This window comes from Sinocyclocheilus anshuiensis, unplaced genomic scaffold, assembly GCF_001515605.1.
Source record: "Sinocyclocheilus anshuiensis isolate Anshui unplaced genomic scaffold, SAMN03320099.WGS_v1.1 scaffold103, whole genome shotgun sequence".
NCBI classification, from domain to species: Eukaryota; Metazoa; Chordata; class Actinopteri; order Cypriniformes; family Cyprinidae; genus Sinocyclocheilus; species Sinocyclocheilus anshuiensis.
The window spans coordinates 343,221-361,766 of NW_015548201.1; the positions used below are offsets into that span (position 1 = coordinate 343,221).

General features: G+C 40.0%; 1 protein-coding gene across 1 annotated transcript in view; it reads left to right on the forward strand.

Moving 5' to 3' along the window:
- Window positions 1-18,546, forward strand: part of ctnna1 (catenin (cadherin-associated protein), alpha 1) — a 126,193-nt gene that overhangs the window by 84,006 nt on the left and 23,641 nt on the right. The window contains exons 10-15 of the mRNA XM_016440004.1: window positions 4,684-4,776; window positions 5,086-5,242; window positions 6,568-6,768; window positions 9,226-9,377; window positions 15,198-15,308; window positions 17,665-17,846. Coding sequence (XP_016295490.1) covers window positions 4,684-4,776; window positions 5,086-5,242; window positions 6,568-6,768; window positions 9,226-9,377; window positions 15,198-15,308; window positions 17,665-17,846 — 896 coding nt within the window. The remainder of the gene's footprint in view (window positions 1-4,683; window positions 4,777-5,085; window positions 5,243-6,567; window positions 6,769-9,225; window positions 9,378-15,197; window positions 15,309-17,664; window positions 17,847-18,546) is intronic.

Below are 18,546 nucleotides of genomic sequence, written 5' to 3' on the forward strand. Positions count from 1 at the left end.
GTAAGAAATGGTTATAAAAACTGAAACAGAAGTGAAACAAGTAGTAGGAAAGAGGAGAAATAAAAAGCGATACTTCACAAGAGATCACAAGAGAGCAGAATTCAGTCAGCGAGCGTGTGCACTGAACAGCAAAACTCCGGTGTTTCAGCGATGACTCATCTAAACACCACAGGCCCTACAAATAGGCCCTAATATTAATTGGATAGTATTAGTAGCCTATCGTCAAAGGCATCAGCCACAGGCGATATCTCTGACTATCGTCGATACGCAATACTATCGTCTATCAGCACAACCCTAGTGTATATGTGTGTGTTTTGTAGTTATTATAAGATTATTCTTTAAATGAAAACCTGCTTTTACAAATGTGACCCTGGACCACAAAACCAGTCATAAGGGTAAATTTTTTTAAATTTAGATTTATGCATCATCTGAAAGCTGAATAGATAATCTTTCCATTGATGTATGGTTTGTTAGGATCGGACAATATCTGGCTGAGATACAACTATTTGAAAGGGGTCCATGGTCACAAATGTGGTCCACGTGCCATAAACAAGTGAGATTTATAGTGTAATATAGGTTTTTTCTTCCTCTGTTTAGAGTTTAAATATGGATGTAGTTATTGCTGTAGGGAGGCCATTTAATTTGCAGTACAGTGAAGCATCAATGGCTACGACAGGGATGGAACTGCAGCCAACTCTTCCCTCCCCTCACTGTCTTTTTACTCCTGCAGAAGGCATGAAGTTGACACTCTTTAAGGGCTGTAAAAAGTGCCAGCTACGTATCTCCTCCTATCTCTCGCTCTCTCTCTCTCTCTCTCTCTCTCTCTCGTGTCAATCCATGTTCATATTTACTGGAAAAAATGCGCTGTTACTTTAATTCAGCGCTTGCAGGCTGCAAAAATAGACTTGGTGCGGAAACGATCTCTGCACTGCTGCAGACGCACCGCTCGTGGAACGCACTGCCAGACCGCAACCGTGTGCAGTGTTGCACGCTTTATTAATCCGTTAACATGAGCGCGGAAAAAATACACACCACATACGCACTGCAAACGGAGTAATGTGAACCTGGCATTATGTGTATACGCTGCGAGTGTGCATGAGCACACGGTCTTCAGGAGGGCGTAGCGCTGAATGGTTAAACACTGGCAAGAATTAAAAAGTAATGCGATTTATAAACTTTAGTGACGATGTGGCACTGCCTCGATTGTGCAAGTGACAATTCCTGTCAACTGTGCAGCGTGCAGCTCGCTTATAGACAGACGCGATGTGGTGATTTGAAGACATTTGCGTATTATGAGAGCGAAAGGGAGAGCGCGCGCTGATTCACTCACGCTGTTTGTGAAATTATGTCTCACACAAGGTTTTCAAATTACTTTACAAGTTATTTAATTAAGAAATATGAAGGTGAGTACCTCACCTTCAGCATTATAATTATTTCACCCGCGCCGGACAGAGACTGAGACAGTGCCTCTGCATGTCGTGCCAAACCTCTCACGACAGCGTCATCAGCTTGAGATAGGTTTTTTGAGATCGTCCTTTTTAGAGACCGCCGATCAATCATCCCAAAGCGATTATCGGCCGATAGTGATCAGTAGCCGATCAATCGGAGCACCCCTATCAGATACCACCATTCATTCAAATCGTTTCTTTTGTAGAGGCTTTTGCGTCGCAGTCAGTACTGTTGGAGACCCTCCTGGCAACCTGCATACATCCCAAGAGTCCTCCACCATTACCTATTTGTTAATTTCCCTTTTTTCCCCATTTTGAAAGCCACTTATATAGACATTGAACTTCCGAGTTTGCTGGAAGAGCAGCAGCTTGGCTCTGAGTGCCAGTTCTTGGTCACAGAAACACAGTGGCGGTTCGGTTTATATACCATGAAATGCATAATTCCTGAAGTGGGATAAAAATAGAACAAGCTTAGTTTTATTGCCTCAAGGCCTTGTTCTCAAAGGTTCCTGGCTGCTCAAGGAACACTGAGATTGTGCAGGGACTAAACTACTGTGCGACAGAAAATGTGTGAGAGACAGGAAGCACGAAAGGAGAGAGAGTAGACCGAAATGATTGTTGCAGTTTAATAAATGTCATAGATTTTCTTAATTCACACCAAAATATACTGTAGTTCATTTGGTTTTATTTTACATGCTTATCTTGTAATTTGTTCTAAATGCAAAATGAATGAAATATTGAACTGTTTAAGGGGCAGTTTGTACCGAATGTATTTTTGCATTTAGAAAAGTTATACAGAGTACAATGAAATTGAACAAAACACAGCTTTTTAAAACTTTCTTTAACTCAATACTGTTCATACCATTTCAACATTGACTCCATTTGCCTCCAATCTTTTGAAGTGATTACCGCACAATTTGATCATTACGTGGCCTCAAAAACCAAAACAAGATGGAAATGGATCATGTAAATATGATATATGCATTGAGTTTAATGACACAACTTTGAAGGCATACCATAACATTAAGAAGAAAAAATAGGCCTGTTCCATGTGGTGTCACATAATGTATTGAAGCATTGAACTAGTTAGTCATGCAAACAGAGCTATTTATATATATATTCTATATATAAAGACAGATTTTTTTTTCTTCATGAACCTGAAATGAATTGCTGTTGCCCTGTTTTATTCCCCGCTGAATCTAGCACACATTTCCACTATCTGTGTGGGAAGATCTACAGACCAATGTGATTAGACTCATAATCTACCTGAACAGGAAATGAGAATCAGCTCACAATGAACGTTTGTTCCTCATCCTGAATATGCTTGACATTTAGCTGCAAATGAGCCCTGCAGAAGTCATCAACAAAGTTGTTTGTCAGTTCCTCGTTTTTAGCTTTAGCAACAGAGAGTGCATCCTCTCTGCTGCGTACTGTATGTGCTAGGCAGCTTGTATAAGAACAAACTCAGCCCTTGGTTGACCCAGCGGTGCCACAGAGGGGTGAAATACCAGCTGCACTGATGGGATGTTACTGCAAGAAAGAACAGCCTCAGGAAGAGGATGGGTACTTGAAATGACTATGAAATTATGCAGAGCTGCAAGCTATTGATTGACATTTTGATTGTTGCAGGTCAAACTAGTTAGTGTTAGACTTGCTTAAATCAGTGATGCTATTAAAATGCCTTTGTTGTAACACTCTTATTAGCTTGTGGCACAAAAATTGAAAACTGGTCTATTTACTGTAGGAAATGCATTGGACAAAAAGTGCATAAAAAATTGTGATTGAATCATTTTTTTACCAAAAATATTGTATATACAATTCTTTAATGTAATTCTTTATTCACTTTTGTTTATTTATTTAGGTAGTCCAGCAGTAATTAGCACAAAACTTAGCATAGAATGCCATCATGAGCTTATGCAAGGGTACAAATCCCCCTGGACAAGTCTGGTGTTAACTGCTTTGCTCTCGGGCTCCCTGGTAATGGTCATGGATCACTACCCGCAGGGATAGAATCGGCAGCCTTCCGTTTGCAATCTTCCAGATTGGCCAAAAAATATGTAGTCGAGTGGCCCTTAGGACATATTTCCACCAGATGTTTCATGTCAAGCGGCTTGTGTATCATAGTGATCGTATTAACAAAGGTGGGCTTCAGATTCTCCCCTGACCATTGGAGATCCCCCCCGCCAACCCACGTACTGCAGAATCTAATTGGATGAGATTTAGCTGCTAAACGCTATTGCACATACTGAAGTGCTCCTTGTTTAAACTGTTGGCATTTATGTGTTTTTAATGCTTGACTAGTGTGTTTGCTAATGGCACCCTGCTGCTCAAGAGATTCCCAGTATGGTGCTTAAGGGAAAGAGTGAGCGGAAGAGCGTCGGCTGAGGTACTCCTGTAGTCAGTGGGGCGTTTTCTGTGACTGCGCTGAGCTCTGTTCACATTTACACTCCACTTGTGTTCTAGATTTCCTATTCCTGGCACAGACAATTCTCGCATATTACGATAAGGTAGAGTAACTCCAAGCAGTCCCACTAAGCAAATATGAGTGAAACTCCTTGGTAACATTTAATTAAAACGACTCTTGCCTTAAGTAATGAAGCTTCTCAGTAACGTGCTGTGCTTGCTTTGCTATATGGAGGCGCTTGTGCAGCCAAAGTGAGGCAGCGGAATCCTAAAAATCTTAATTTCTTGCCTCAAAAAATTGGCCGTGGCAAATAGATGCAAATAACATCGGTTTGCAGAGAATGTTTGGTGAATCGTGAGTAAGGAGGGAGATTTGTGGGTCAAAATGACAATTTACTCTATAACATAAACTGCAGCAACAGGCAGCGAGATTGCTTGCCTCAGCACTCTGGATTTCAGCGGCTTGCGGAGCTTCTGAAAGTGTCAGGAATATTTGCCTCTCTCACTTTCCTGAGGTAATAACGGTGCCTGGCAGAACGGTGATTTAATCATCTCTAGGAACCACTCCCTGACGCTGTCAGCCATCATCCTGTGATTTATATGAAATATATTCCCTATGTGGGGAGACGACCAGACCTCAATTTCAGGCTTTGCTTTTGTTTTGACTTAATCCTCTGGGGCGCTTTTTTCCTGCTATATTATTTTACCATTTTATCAAATAATCAGATCAACAGCTGACAGCAGGTGTGTGTTAAATTAAAACTGTTTGTATGAGGGATGGAAAACTGTTAATTTTTCATATGATAAAAGGCTGAATTATTTTCTGTTGTAGGTAGCTAACCTTGCATGCTCCATTTCAAACAATGAGGAGGGAGTAAAGTTGGTACGGATGGCCGCTTCCCAACTGGAAACACTTTGCCCTCAGGTACGCAGCATTTCACAGATGCCCCTGCAGTATGTCCACTCCACCCTCACTCCACTGTGGCTTTGACTGCTTTTTAATCTGAGCTCCAATGACTATTCCTTCATCCTGGGGCTTTGAACGTACTTGTCTTTCCATCAAAATAAACATGGTTTAATCTCAGTCATAATCTGAAACAATTGTAAATGTGTTTTGGAGGGTTGTTGCGGGGAGGATATGGGCTCAGATAATCAATCCACATATGTGTAGACGTGATTTTTGGTTCTTGTACATCTTAAAAGCAGATTAATGGGTTGTTTGTGGTAATTGCAGGTGATTAATGCAGCCTTGGCCCTGGCTGCTAAGCCTAACAGCAAAGTGGCCCAGGATAACATGGATTTGTTTAAGGACCAGTGGGAGAAACGGGTGCGGGTGCTTACTGACGCAGTGGATGACATCACTTCCATTGACGACTTCCTCAGCGTGTCTGGTAAGCCCACGTTACAAAGTGTAGAGCTGGATCTTGGCTCTTAAATAGTGTTAAAGGGATGTTTCACCTGCTAATGAAAACCATGCTCATTCACTCTTGTGACTGTGTTGGAAAAAAAAAGATGCTTAACAGAATATTCATGCTGCTCTTTTACCAACAAGTACCATAAAATGTGAGGGGGGAAAAACAAAGCAAAATTTAAATTATTCACTGAAATCTTTTTATCTGGTAGCTCTCATATCTCTTTAGCCCTTCCACATACACTATGGTTCAAAAGTTTGTGGTCAATAAGATTTAAAAAAAAAAAATGTTGTTGTCGAAGGCTGCGTTTATTTGACCAAAAACAGTAAAATAGTGAAATAATTTAACTTGTGTATTTTAATAGATTTTAAATTGTAATTTGCTCCTGTGGTGGCGAAGTTGAATTTTTAGCAGCTTTTACTTCAGTCTTCAGTGTCACATAATCTTTCAGAAATCATTTATTCTGATTTGGTCCTCAAGAAACATTTTGTTTTTGTTACCAATGTTAAAAACAGCTGTACATGCTTAATTTTGTGGAAACAAAATATATTTTTTCCACAATTTTTTGAATGAATGGATAGTTCAAAAGAACAGCATTAATTTGTAATATAAATCTTTTGTTACTTTATACATGTCTTTTACTGTCTTTTACTGTCACTTTTGATCTATTTAATGCAGCTTTGCGGAGTAGGAGTATTAATTTCTTTCATTTGTAAGAGTTTTAAACCCTTTCTGACAAATTATTCTTCAGTAGTAGCACAGTCTCACCAGATGTCATAAAGAACAAGCTTTTTAAATAGTGAAGAATGATTTCAACCTAATGATAGGCTGCTTAGCTCCTGTCTGTTTGTACCGGACCCATAATAGCTTAATGCAGAAGAGGTGAAAAGCCTTTACACCTACATCTCTATCAGCAACTGATGACACGGGTCACTTCCGATCATGGGCCGTTTAGTGGTCACGTTTGAAGAAGTTCATTAGCTTCTCAGGAGGAAACAAAAGCACTTGAGTGTCAATTCTCTCCTGTGGAATTGACATTCTACCACGAGTGTTAAAGACTTACCATTCCCCTGTCAGACATGGCCTTTAAGAGTTCTTGTTAAGCTGCAGGCTGACTGACTGACTGCCTTCACTTCCTCTCAAGGACAGATTACAGTTTACCATGTTGATTTGCATTTCCCAGACACCCATCCTGTCTTCATGCTTTGCGTTGTGGTTAGCGCTCTGTACATTGTCCAGTGTTGTTTCCTTAGTTATTTTAAATATTGTCTTCTCTTGTGAATTTTTCTTTCTTTTTGCTTTAGAAAATCACATTCTGGAGGATGTTAACAAGTGTGTCATCGCTCTGCAAGAGAAGGATGTCGACGGCCTGGATCGCACCGCTGGAGCCATTCGAGGTAGAGCTGCCCGTGTGGTCCATGTGGTCACATCTGAGATGGACAACTATGAACCTGGGGTCTACACAGAGAAGGTTCTGGAAGCCACCAAGCTTCTCACTGATACAGGTATAAACCAGAACACTAGACCTGAAATTATTTGTGTTTTGCCATAAATGTCTGTAGCTACAGCCAATTTTTGTATTTATGTAAAATAAGCCAAAATCTGTTGTTTTTGTAGTAGCGGTTTTAGTTTAGCATTAGTGTTTTTACAACGTGTAACATGTTATTGGCCTTTTCTTTTATGAAATGGTGGAAAAGGCAATATGCATGAACAACATTTAATAAGAAGAAACCGTAAATACAACTAAAATCATAACTCATAAACATAATTGTTTATGATTGACGTGTTATTTGGTGCAATAATATAAATGTTAATTTATCATTGTCTAACAGCTGCTTCGAACATGCTTTATCCAATCTTAACGGTCAGAACTGTCCATTTAGTATTATTTTTGGTGATGGCACTTGTGTATGTGTGATTAATTTCTATTTCAAATCCATTGTTCTTGTTTAATATCTGAGAATGCTGCACAGGCATCCAAAAATAGCACTGCTGCCATCTGGGCCAGAATTTCCGTGAGTGGGTTTGAAGGGTGTTGGTACAAGAGTGCTGATTTTAAAATAAAAGTAACTTTATCTACTTCCTCACAAGGTTGCAAAACATAGCCATGCCTTTGATGGCCAAAAATGCTGTCTAGGTAGGCAGCTCACTAAGATTTGAGACGCTGCCTTTGACCAATATCTGCACTCTCGCTTTATTAGGAAGATAAAACATAATAGTACTCTTTTTTTTTTGGTAGATAAACGTAATATTACTTTCATGTGCGGCTACATAATATCCTTCGGGTGCCTTCAGGAGCCTTTTTAAGACTAAAATCACAGAGATGGTTAATTCCTCTGGGACACAGCATAAGATTTTCCTGTTCATTTGTGGACTTTCTCTTGGGAAATGCTGTCATATTTAGTGTACTCTGTTCAGCTTTGCGCTAAATCAAATAGCTGGGCCATATTGGCAAAGAAGAGGATGTTATGTCACTAATGATTGCTTTATTTACTGTAAAAACCCATGCCCCGTAAGCCTCAAGGCTCACCGAAAACCTTTTGTTAATGCAAATTCCAAGTATTCACTTTATTTCCAGTGTACTAGGCTTGCCGTGATAGACGGTGCTGACAGTGATACCGGTGTTAAGCCGCAACACCAGTTACGTCACTTGCCCACCGCGTCACCGTCCCCCACCGTCGTTTTGATTTTTTATAGTAATAAAAAAGAGGGAAAATTCAAACAAACTAAAAACGAACAATTGCTTTACTATTTGAATTGCCGCTATTTGAAAGTGAAAGTAAAATGGGCACACCGCTTTTACAAGCTATTTAAAAGCGAAGGAAAGCTAGGAAAAGAGGGAACGCCCCGCCCCCGCGATGATTAGGTATTACCGGTGTTGTCACACGTCGATTAACCGGTGGGAAAATTTCCTCATCGTCACAACCCTACAGTCTACATCTTTCTATTCAATCTCTTCCTGCTACTGTACTCCCCAGTGCAATACTAAATTATGAATGAGAATGAGTATTAATGTAGATGTGTTCAGTGACTATTGGGAGGTACTATTATTTTATGGCTGGGAGGTGGTGCGTAGCTGGTGGGCCGGCTTAAAGAAGTGGTTGGGCAAACTGCTATAGATCATGTTGAATCAGGTGAATTAGTCAACCAAATTTCATGAAGGTTTGGTCTCAGATGGTCCAGTCTGAATACATATCCCTAAGTTCTTGTTCAGCCCAAAATTTAGTATGAAATGCAGCAGAGATAAGCTAGGGGCAGGAACCATATTCTAGCCATGAAAGCTTGCAATCACCACCCCAATCCAGTTAAATTTTTTTAACAGCCAGTCTTTGTTTGGTTTACTACTTAAAATCTTTTAATTTGGTTCATTAAACACAAAGCTCTAACTGTGGTCTCCAGGCCAGATGATATTCATACGTGTTGCTCACACTCAATGTCATTAAATATCCTCTGGGAATAAATTGGTAAATGGCATTCACAAAACGCATAGGAAGCAACCCTCAAAAGGTCTCTGGTTCCCAAAGCCTTTGAATGCAGAGAGAGTTTGTGTGGCTTTGAGGTCTTGCTGCCTGTCTTGTGATTGATTCGTTTAAGGGTGCCTCTGGATTAAGTGTACTCATGTGCCGTTCTCGTAGTCACGTAAAGCCTGATTAAAAGCTGCCTTGAGCAGTCATTAAAATCCAGCAACACATCCACTGCAAATTTCTGCGTTTACTCAGCTCTGTTTCAGGCGTTCCAAGTTATGTGGGGGGAAAGTGTCCATTCAATTCAAATCGAATTTGAATTATATATTTCTACAGACACAATGTCTTGATTGAATTGCACTTCAGCTCACTCATATTTGCTGAGTTGAAACGGAATTGTTTCCAGCTAAATTAATCAGTTTTTTTTTTCCTTTTAGTTTGCTGCTAAGTGTTTCTGACCTTGCTGTTTGTCCTTTCGGTGTTTGTGTGTGTTTACAGTGATGCCACGTTTCACTGAGCAGATAGAGGCAGCCGTGGAGGCTCTCAGCGCCAACCCAAGCCAGCCAGTGGACGAGAACGAGTTCATTGATGCCTCGCGTCTGGTATATGATGGCGTGAGGGACATCAGGAAGGCAGTGCTTATGATCAGGGTGAGCAGAAGCCTTTAAATAGAAAAGAAAAAATGTATCTTTCAAATATTAAAAGATTTACTTAGAAAATATTACAGAGTTCACCTGAGGATGAGAATTTTTCTTTCTCACATGAAACACTAGTTAGATAGTAGGGAAAACATGTAAGCTGTTGTTTTCCATACCACAGAAGGGCTGATTACTATTACAAAAAAAAAGTATAAAAGTAAAAAATTTGTATGACTGAATTACTGTATGGGAAAGATCAGCTTCGACATTGCTTAGCATCTCTTGTATTTCACAGAAGAATGTGTTAAATGTTGAAATATGATTGTGAGTAAATTACTTTTTTTTGATGAATTTCTTTTTTTTTTTTTTTTATAAGAGCAGTTAAAGAGTTTTTATTACTTTAACTATGCCACCCACACAGGTTTCCAGTGCAGTCTGAATTTTATGACCTTCCATGTGCTTTTTAGCACTTGTATTTTTTCCCCTTATAAGAGCTTGCAATGTTGCGGTGAACTCCAATTAGGTACATCAAAACTTGTTCAGAGTTAGAGGCAAGAAGTGGGCGCGGTTAATTAGTGGTTTGCTCTGAGGATATATATATAATTCAGTATAATACAGCATTTAAACTGAATGTGTGTTTGAGAGAAAAAAAAAACGAAAAGCCTGGTGTGCATACAGTATATGCGCTGCCTTATTAGAAACTAATAGTGAATTTGTTTTGGGCAAGTGGTAACCTAATTAAACGGATTTCCCTCTCCATGTGCACTATTACTGGAGCTGTAGTTGTCTGAGGGTTAATGGTCTTTCCCTGAGCTGAACTGTAACATTGGACAGATGGTTGCCAGCTTGCAGTGAAGCATTAGCTAACAGTCTGACAATGAGCAGACAACAGTCCGCTCCTGCCGTGTGGGGAAACGCACAAACCCTCAACACCACTTCGCCCGGAACATCTAGGTTAAAGGCATTAATTGAGGCAAATATCATCTATTGTAGTTCCAGACTAACGAGTTTTCAATAAATTGCGAAGATAATGTACACTGAATTTGAATAATTGGCTCATAAGGAAGTGTGTTGGAATGTATTAGCGCCTTTAGTTAAAGCAAAGAGTGCGGTCGCGACCCGGGTAATGAAGCCGGAGAAGCATTCGATTAAAAGGCCTCCGGAAATTGTGTGGCACATACACGCATTAGTATTATTTGCTATTAATAATTGTGATCGCATCATATTTCTTTGCTGCCTTTGTACGTGCATACTTTGTTTGAACACATCCACCAACCCTCTCTTTTCAAATGTCAAGTAACAAGACTCGTTTGATGCAGATGAAACTATCTGGCTTGTTCATTAATAACCAAGGGTTTAAATTAGAATAAACACAAAATTAGATGGGGGATCCATTGCGCTGTATTTGCATTATAATACGTAATAGATTTTTTTAGAAAGGGGATTTAATTAGAATTTTCCCCCTTTATTTTCAAATCCTAGGAGACCTGTAGTGCCTCATTCATTTTCCACTTCAGACATCCTTCTCTAGTTATCTAGATTGATTCAATGGATAAAACAAAAGGCCCTCTGGCAGACAGGATCTACTTGTTTGTTTGTTGGTTTAACATGAGTGTCAAACATGTCCCCGACATTGAAATGCTTCATGTGTTGAGTCGAAAGGAGAGGTGTGATCTTTGCTATCTTGTTTTGTTCCTTTCTAACTGTATAGTATTTTTTAGCGCTTCAGGGCCCTTGTTCTGAGACGACTCGTCCGAACCGATAAGAAAGCCACCCAAAGGTCTGGTGATCGCAGGGGTTTGTTAGAGAGCACCGTTTTAATACACCCTGCAGACACTGAGATGGCAAGAAAGAAAAATTCATACTTTTAATGTTTGACTTTCAAGTTGATTCCCTCAACACGCACGCCATGTCAAGCTCATACTTTTAGACGGAGCTTGCGCGCTAGCCAATCAGCCAACATTAGTGCCCAGTGGGCATCAACCTCTCCGCCGCACAGGAAATCCTCGATCGGAAGAGACAAGTGTGCGACTTACGCTACTTAAGATGGACAGAGTCTTTAACCTCGGTAAGTACTGCACTCATAGTCCTCGCCGGCCGGCCGTCACCTAATATTTGACAGGCAGGCAGCCCTCGACGACTCTGTTGAGGGGATGTTACTGGTACTAATGGCCCTTCCTAGCACAGATCCTCATAGCTGCTGAGTGGTTACCGTAGCTTGCAAAGGTACCTCACCTTACCTACACTGCTTCAGGCATCTCAGGCTGTTTATTCAAATGCTCACTATTGCCCTAGATGTGATGCATTCTCTTGAATAGCTAGGTAGATATTTTTGAGCTGTCTGCAGTTGCTATCGCTTGGCACAAGGTAGATGTACATTAAATTATTACTAGATTTATTTGCAATAGAAATTTTAAATTCTTACAAAAAAAAAAAACGTATTGACGGCAAACTTTTAAAGGTGGTGACATCATGAAAATCTGACTTTTTCCAGTTTTAAAGGGGTCATATGATGCGATTTCAAGTTTTCCTTTCTCTTTGGAGTGTTACAAGCTCTTGGTGCATAAAGAAGATCTGTAAAGTTGCGAAGACTAAAGTCTCAAATCCAAAGAGATATTCTTTATAAAAGTTAAGAGTCAGCCACACCTACGTATAATGGCTCGTTCTAACACGCCCCCACATATCTACGTCACTATGTGGAAATATTAGCATAATACCGCCTGTCAGATTTTGCTCCCTTTGTGACGTGGCAAAGGGATCTTTTTATAATATCACCGCCCCTTTATCTGCACGTTTCCACTCACGGTGCCGCCATTCTTGTTTTCACAAGTGACAACGGTGTACCAGTTCTAGTGCCATGGCAAAAGTTTGAGCGAAGCATGCTAACTGTTCTATCGTTAGCTGCACAGATGAGCACAGAACACTATTTAGTTCCCGTCCACACGGAGATGCGTTTTGGGAGAGTGAAACCGATATTTTTTTTAAAACCGGGTCCCAGAGTGGATAAATCTGAAAACGCCGCCCTTGCGTTTTCGTGTGGACAGCGAATCCTTACATTTTCTGAAACGATGACGTCATCAGCCCACGTCTCGCCCCTAGTCAGACACCTCTACATCACATAACAGCAACAAACACTGAAAGATTATCTTTTTATTAACTAACATTAACACAGATTAATAAATGTATTGTTCCATGTCCGTTTGTATACCGCGTGCAAGGTTTATGCGCATAGTCCAAGTCGTCTTCTCCGTTTTTAGTGTATCTCTGTGGCAGAATTACAGCGCCACATACTGGCCTGGCATGTATACTACATCATTTTGTGGTTTTGTGTGGATGCAGATACTTCTTGAGACGAGGGGAAAAAAAAGATCGGATAGGGAAAGCTCTGGCTTCGTGTGGACGTAGCCTTAGAGTCCCAGCCTCAGAGGAGACAAGAGAGCAGTGGATTTATTTATTTAGTGTATATTACGTTGCTGCCACACAGATCTAATATAAACATGCGATTTCTTTCCCAGCTGTTTACCTTCACAGACATAAAAGTTTGTTGAAAACACATGAGTTACAAAAACAGTCTGTTGTGTATTTGACAGTTTAAGCGCAATAAGACATGAAGAGAACTTAGTTTAGTACTCGCATGCTGAGTTCTACGAGGACGTGAACGCTTTTTACAAGTTGGTATCTCGTAATCACGGTAATTATGATCTGGCGTGAACGCACCTAGAGTATCTGATGTACGAGCTGTAAAGGAACAGCCCTATTCTGGAAAAGGGGGTGGGGAGCAGCAGCTCATTTGCATTTAAATATACATGCACGAAAACAGCGTGTTTCTGCTTCCTCTCAATATAGGCATTTTCAAAATGATATAATAAATGATCCGTGGAGCATTTTGAGCTGAAACTTCACAAACACATTCTGGGGACACCTGAGATTATATTACATATTGTAGAAAGGGGCATAATAGGTCACCTTTAAATGTTTTAGTGTATCTATCTGTCTGTCCATCTCTTGTTCTCTATCTGTCATTCACAGTCCTAAAGTCTTGAAATTTGAATTAATTTTTATTTTACTTCCTTATATTTTAAATTCAGGAATTAAATAAGAATTTGGAAGGCATTTTCACAACCCTGCTAGTGACAAGTTGTCATTTTAAATTTTAGCACTGTTACGGTAAAATTCATTTTATGCTCCAGTGTGATTCTCTATATACAGCAAAGCATGTTTATGAAATGAGCCTGGGCACTTCTAAACCGTCGTCCACACCTTGACTGACTTTGGTTGTATGTTGTTTTGATGTCATCTTCAGCAGGCAGAGTTTTGGAATGCTTGAGGGGTCTATTATTGGAGCAGCTGCATCTTGAGCCAGTCAGAATCTCCTCATAAATGGATTGTACAGACAGTCAGATAAGCACGGCTTGCAGCACTGGCGAAATAATACATCCGTATCTTCTCACATCTCGTCCTTTCTCCTATCAAGCTGAAATGCATTTTCTTGTCAGTGAGGGTTCTCTCCCCCCCGTCACCCCTCCCTATTCTCCACCATTTCCTTCTGCAAACAGGTCCCTCTGCTCACAAGTGCATGCTAATAGAGCAGCAGAGTTATAAGAGGCATGTTTGGCATTCAGTGCAGGGATTAGAGAGAGAGAGTTAGTTTAGTTCAGTACAGGGAAAACGTGATGTACCCACTGCATTGGTGTGCCAGATCATTCTGTCTCTCTTTACAGCAGGCAAGTAAATATGCTTTACTGTTTAACCTTCCACCATTACATTTTCACTCTAAAAATGCATAGGTAGATTTTTTTTTTTTTTTTTTTTATGCATAGGGTGCTTTCTAAGGAAATTGTCACTTTTACTATTGCTCATATTTTGGGATTACTTAAGTCCAAGTGATAAGCATCATCTCCACATCACTTTTTGTTGCATTGAAGGATGTACTTGGACCTATCCAGGGAGTGGAATATTATTAGACAAGGACCTTGCAACAACTTAGCAACATATGCTCGGATCACTTAAGCAACCTCTTGGTCAAAGCAGTCAACCATAACTTGCTAGTATTGAGTGGCAGCACTGCTATCATTTAGAAAATGTAACATTTTATTTATTTATGCACGTTTTACCATTTACAAAAAAAAAAAAAAAAAAGAGGGGTTAGAGAAGACGTGGCAGTCAAAATCTTGTAACATTACAATTTAAAAGTTTGAGAGTTTGTTACATGTTAGAAAATAAAAAGAAAACTAGGCCGCTGACCATCTATCTATTAAAAAAAAAAAAAAAAAAAAAGAGGTGTTAGAGAAGACTGGAAATAATGTAGAGCATCATGGCTAAATATATCAGAGCGCATGCATTAACCAGTAGACCATAATGGGCAGCATTTCTTACTTTTAGATGTGCATTTAAAATTTCTACTTTCCCATGGAAAACTACTGTTGATAAAGGCCCCAATATACTTTAAGCAAAATCAAAGAACGAACTGGTGTGATGTCATTTCAAACAAAATCAGGCCAAAACAAATTCTGAGGAGTGGAGTTCGTTCTGGGAGTTTGAAACAGCTTGCCTAAGCGAACAGACAAGAAGTATAGCAAAGTGCGCAGCACATATTTACTCATTTATTTACTAAATGCCCTTCCAGCAGTGTGAATGGCGTCAGGATGTTGGCTTACAGTTTACCACTGCAAACGTATTTCGTACTACTTTTTAATTCGATGAAAAATAACTTTGCTATGAGTAAATTGGGGCCTTAAACTTATGCCGTAGTTCATAAGTTACTTGTTGAAAGAGCTTGCTAATGCTTTTCTATATCTCTCCCCACCCCTACACTTTTCTTCTCCCCCACAGACTCCAGAGGAACTGGACGACTCGGACTTTGAGACAGAAGACTTTGATTCTCGTAGCAGGACCAGTGTGCAGACAGAAGATGATCAGCTCATCGCCGGACAGAGCGCTCGGGTGAGAGTTGGGGCTTTTGTAGTTCACATCAGAGCTTTGGTTTCATGTCTTGCCAGTTTATGGAGCCACTTAGGGAATGTCAAAAGGTGTCAAAATCAATCCTAAAATTACAAGAGAATTAGATTCCTTTGTAGGTGCTTGTATGGAATCTGTCCAGGGACATAGTAATTTCCATTTTATTCAGTGTTTCTATAATAAAACTTTATCGCAGTCTATTTAAAGAGTCGAAGACAGCACTGGGAAATGGTAAACGCTCTATTCACAGGTCAGAATTGCAGCGTCACAGCCAAATCCACCTTTGCTTCACTGTTTAGCTCTAATAGCAGAGGAACTCTGAATCAGTGTTTTTAAGATTCTGTACTGATTTCGTGTCAACAGCACTCCTGATGTTGCCACCAGCGAAACAGACATCAAACCTCGCCCCCACTCTACCTCCATTCCTCCTCTCTCTCTCACCCCCTCCCTTCCCATCCTCCTCTGTTGCCTTGGTAATGCATATGAAAATTCATCCCTACATAGCTGGAAGGAACAGTGAATGTATGTGTATATATTTGCTACAATGTAAAGTAGTGTGTGTACAGCTTGTATAACAGTGTAAATTTGCTGTCCCCTCAAAATAACTCAACACACAGCCATTAATGTCTAAATCACTGGCCACAAAAGTGAGTACACCCCTAAGTGAAAATGTCCAAATTGGGCCCAAAGTGTCAATATTTTGATTTGTTATTACTTTGAATATATTCTCTAGTCCACAGCTGTGGTGATGGCAGACACTGCAGATGATTGCATCCTGTTTTCCTTTTTAAATTTAGAGTTGTGAGTGAGGTAATGGGAACCAAGTTGTGTTTGGGGATCTTGTTAGTAAGAGTGCTGGCTTTTTCTGTGAGCACTTCTTTTGAGTTCCTGATAACAATTTGTGTGACAACACTAATGGAAAGCAGTATGTGGCTCCAATTTTTTTTATTTTTTTTTTTATGAATGCATTTGAAAATTTTGCATTTTCTTTTGTCAGTAAGAATTGTTCCTGGTCGTGTAAGGCTGTGTCATCTATTCATATTTACATCCGTTGTGCCGGTCGCGTATTCTTTGTTCCCCATGCTCGCACGAATATAATTACAGATCTCTCACCCTCCTTTTCCATGGTAATGTGAGCATGTTAATGAAAACTGAAAAAAAAATAACAAAAAAATATTCAGCTCCAATCACCTAGGGGATGGCATGAGACTTTAAGAGCTCAGGACTTGAACAGAAAGCTCTTGTTAAAGATAAAAGCGCTGCAGAAGACTTACGTTTTCCATTGAAACTTGTTGCTGGGGAAGCGAGTAGTATTTTTGTTTAGAGAGTTTTAGAAAACGGGGCAGTGGAGGTTGTGCTTTAGTTAGAATATGATTATATAAATCTGTAATCACTGTCCAGCCTCCTGTTCCACCCCCGCAGAGGCTTTTTATTTAGTCCCCAGCTCCAGTGGGAATCCTTGTCACTCAGCTAATGCACTAATGTGTGCTACGTGTGTGCCGGTGCTCCAAATTTAAAGAGCAAATTCAGTTTATGAGGCCGAATAATTTAATTCTTAGTGAGAACTTGCCAGAAAGGTTTATCTCAATTAGGGCAGTCTGATTTGTATTTTTTTAATCAGACTTTGAGCATGTCCTAACCAGGTGTGACGCAGAAATATTGTGAAATATTATTACATAATAAAAAACATAACATTTCTATTTTAATATTTTTTTCAAATGTAATGTATTCCTATGATGGCAAAGCTGAATTTTCAGCAGCCATTACTCCAGTCATTCAGAAGTTATTGTAATATTCTGATTTGGTGCTTGAGAAACATTTATTATTAATGTTGAAAACAGTTGTATATATTTAAAGAAAAAGATGTATTTTCAGGTTATCATGCTCTTTTTCTGTTGATCTTTGATGTGCTGATTGCAGTATCACATATTCCACTGGCCTCCTCATTCGAGTTTTGTAGGGCTATTGATGTTGCAGAAAGCATTGCTCAGCAAAGTTCTGAAAGGTTGTGAATCTTTTACAGAATTAGAGGAATGTTTCATAGCCCATTCGCCACCAGCCAAAGCTGTAAAATCTCTCCTGCTCGCCCGGCCCAGACTGGTCATGCAAGAAATGAGAGCGAGAGAGAGAGAGAAAGAGAGACTGAGAGAAGAGAGAAGGACAAAGGAAGGTGCAAGAGAGAAGCAAAGAAAGAAGCGGGAAGAGGGATAGAACATCAATTTTCTTTTTCAATTGCAAATCCTGTGTCATCTCTTTTCCTCATTAACAGTCGTAGATCAGCATATCGTGAGCAGATTTATGTACGGTTTGTTATATATGAGCTTCTCTGTGGAATTGGCAGGCCATCATGGCTCAGCTACCCCAGGAGCAGAAGGCGAAGATTGCCGAGCAGGTGGCCAGTTTCCAGGAGGAGAAGAGCAAGCTGGACGCCGAGGTATCCAAGTGGGATGACAGCGGAAATGACATCATCGTTTTGGCCAAGCAAATGTGCATGATCATGATGGAGATGACAGACTTCACCAGGTGAGCGTAAATCACTCTCTTCCCTGCTCAAATGCCTGTCAAAGACCACACAAACACGCACATCTCTTTTAGACTCAACTCAATAGACCTCTCTGGCCATGCACTACTGCTCTGATTTCACTGCGTCCCGGCTCGGTGCTTCAGCTTTATATTGGTTTGTATGGCAGTTTGCATTGGCAATAAAATGTGCACAAGCCTCTTTAGAGGGAAATCTTTTCCAATACTGAAAGAGAGACTGGTGAAATCAGTTTTTGTATTTTTATTTTTTTGTTGTTGTTTTTGGAATACCTAATTTCCCGTCATAAATAAATCGGCCATCAATTAGTAAGGTCTAATATTAAAGGGGTCATATGATGCGATTTCAAATGTTCCTTTCTCTTTGGAGTGTTACAAGCTCTTGGTGCATAAAGAAGATCTGTAAAGTTGCAAAGACTTAAGTTGTAGAGTGTAGAGTGAACACTGTAAAGAGATATTCTTTATAAAAGTTAAGTCAACCACGCCTACCTAAAACGGCTCGTTCTAACATGCCCCCACATGTCTACGTCACAATGTGGGAAGATTTGCATAACGCTGCCCAAAGGTTCACGCAAAGAAAGAAGGCGTAACTTTATTGTTGCTGTCACCGCCGCTGCCATGTTGTGAAGACCTGTGTGTTTCGTTGCGAAAGCGAAAATACTTTGTTTGGCCTTCCAGAAGAGTA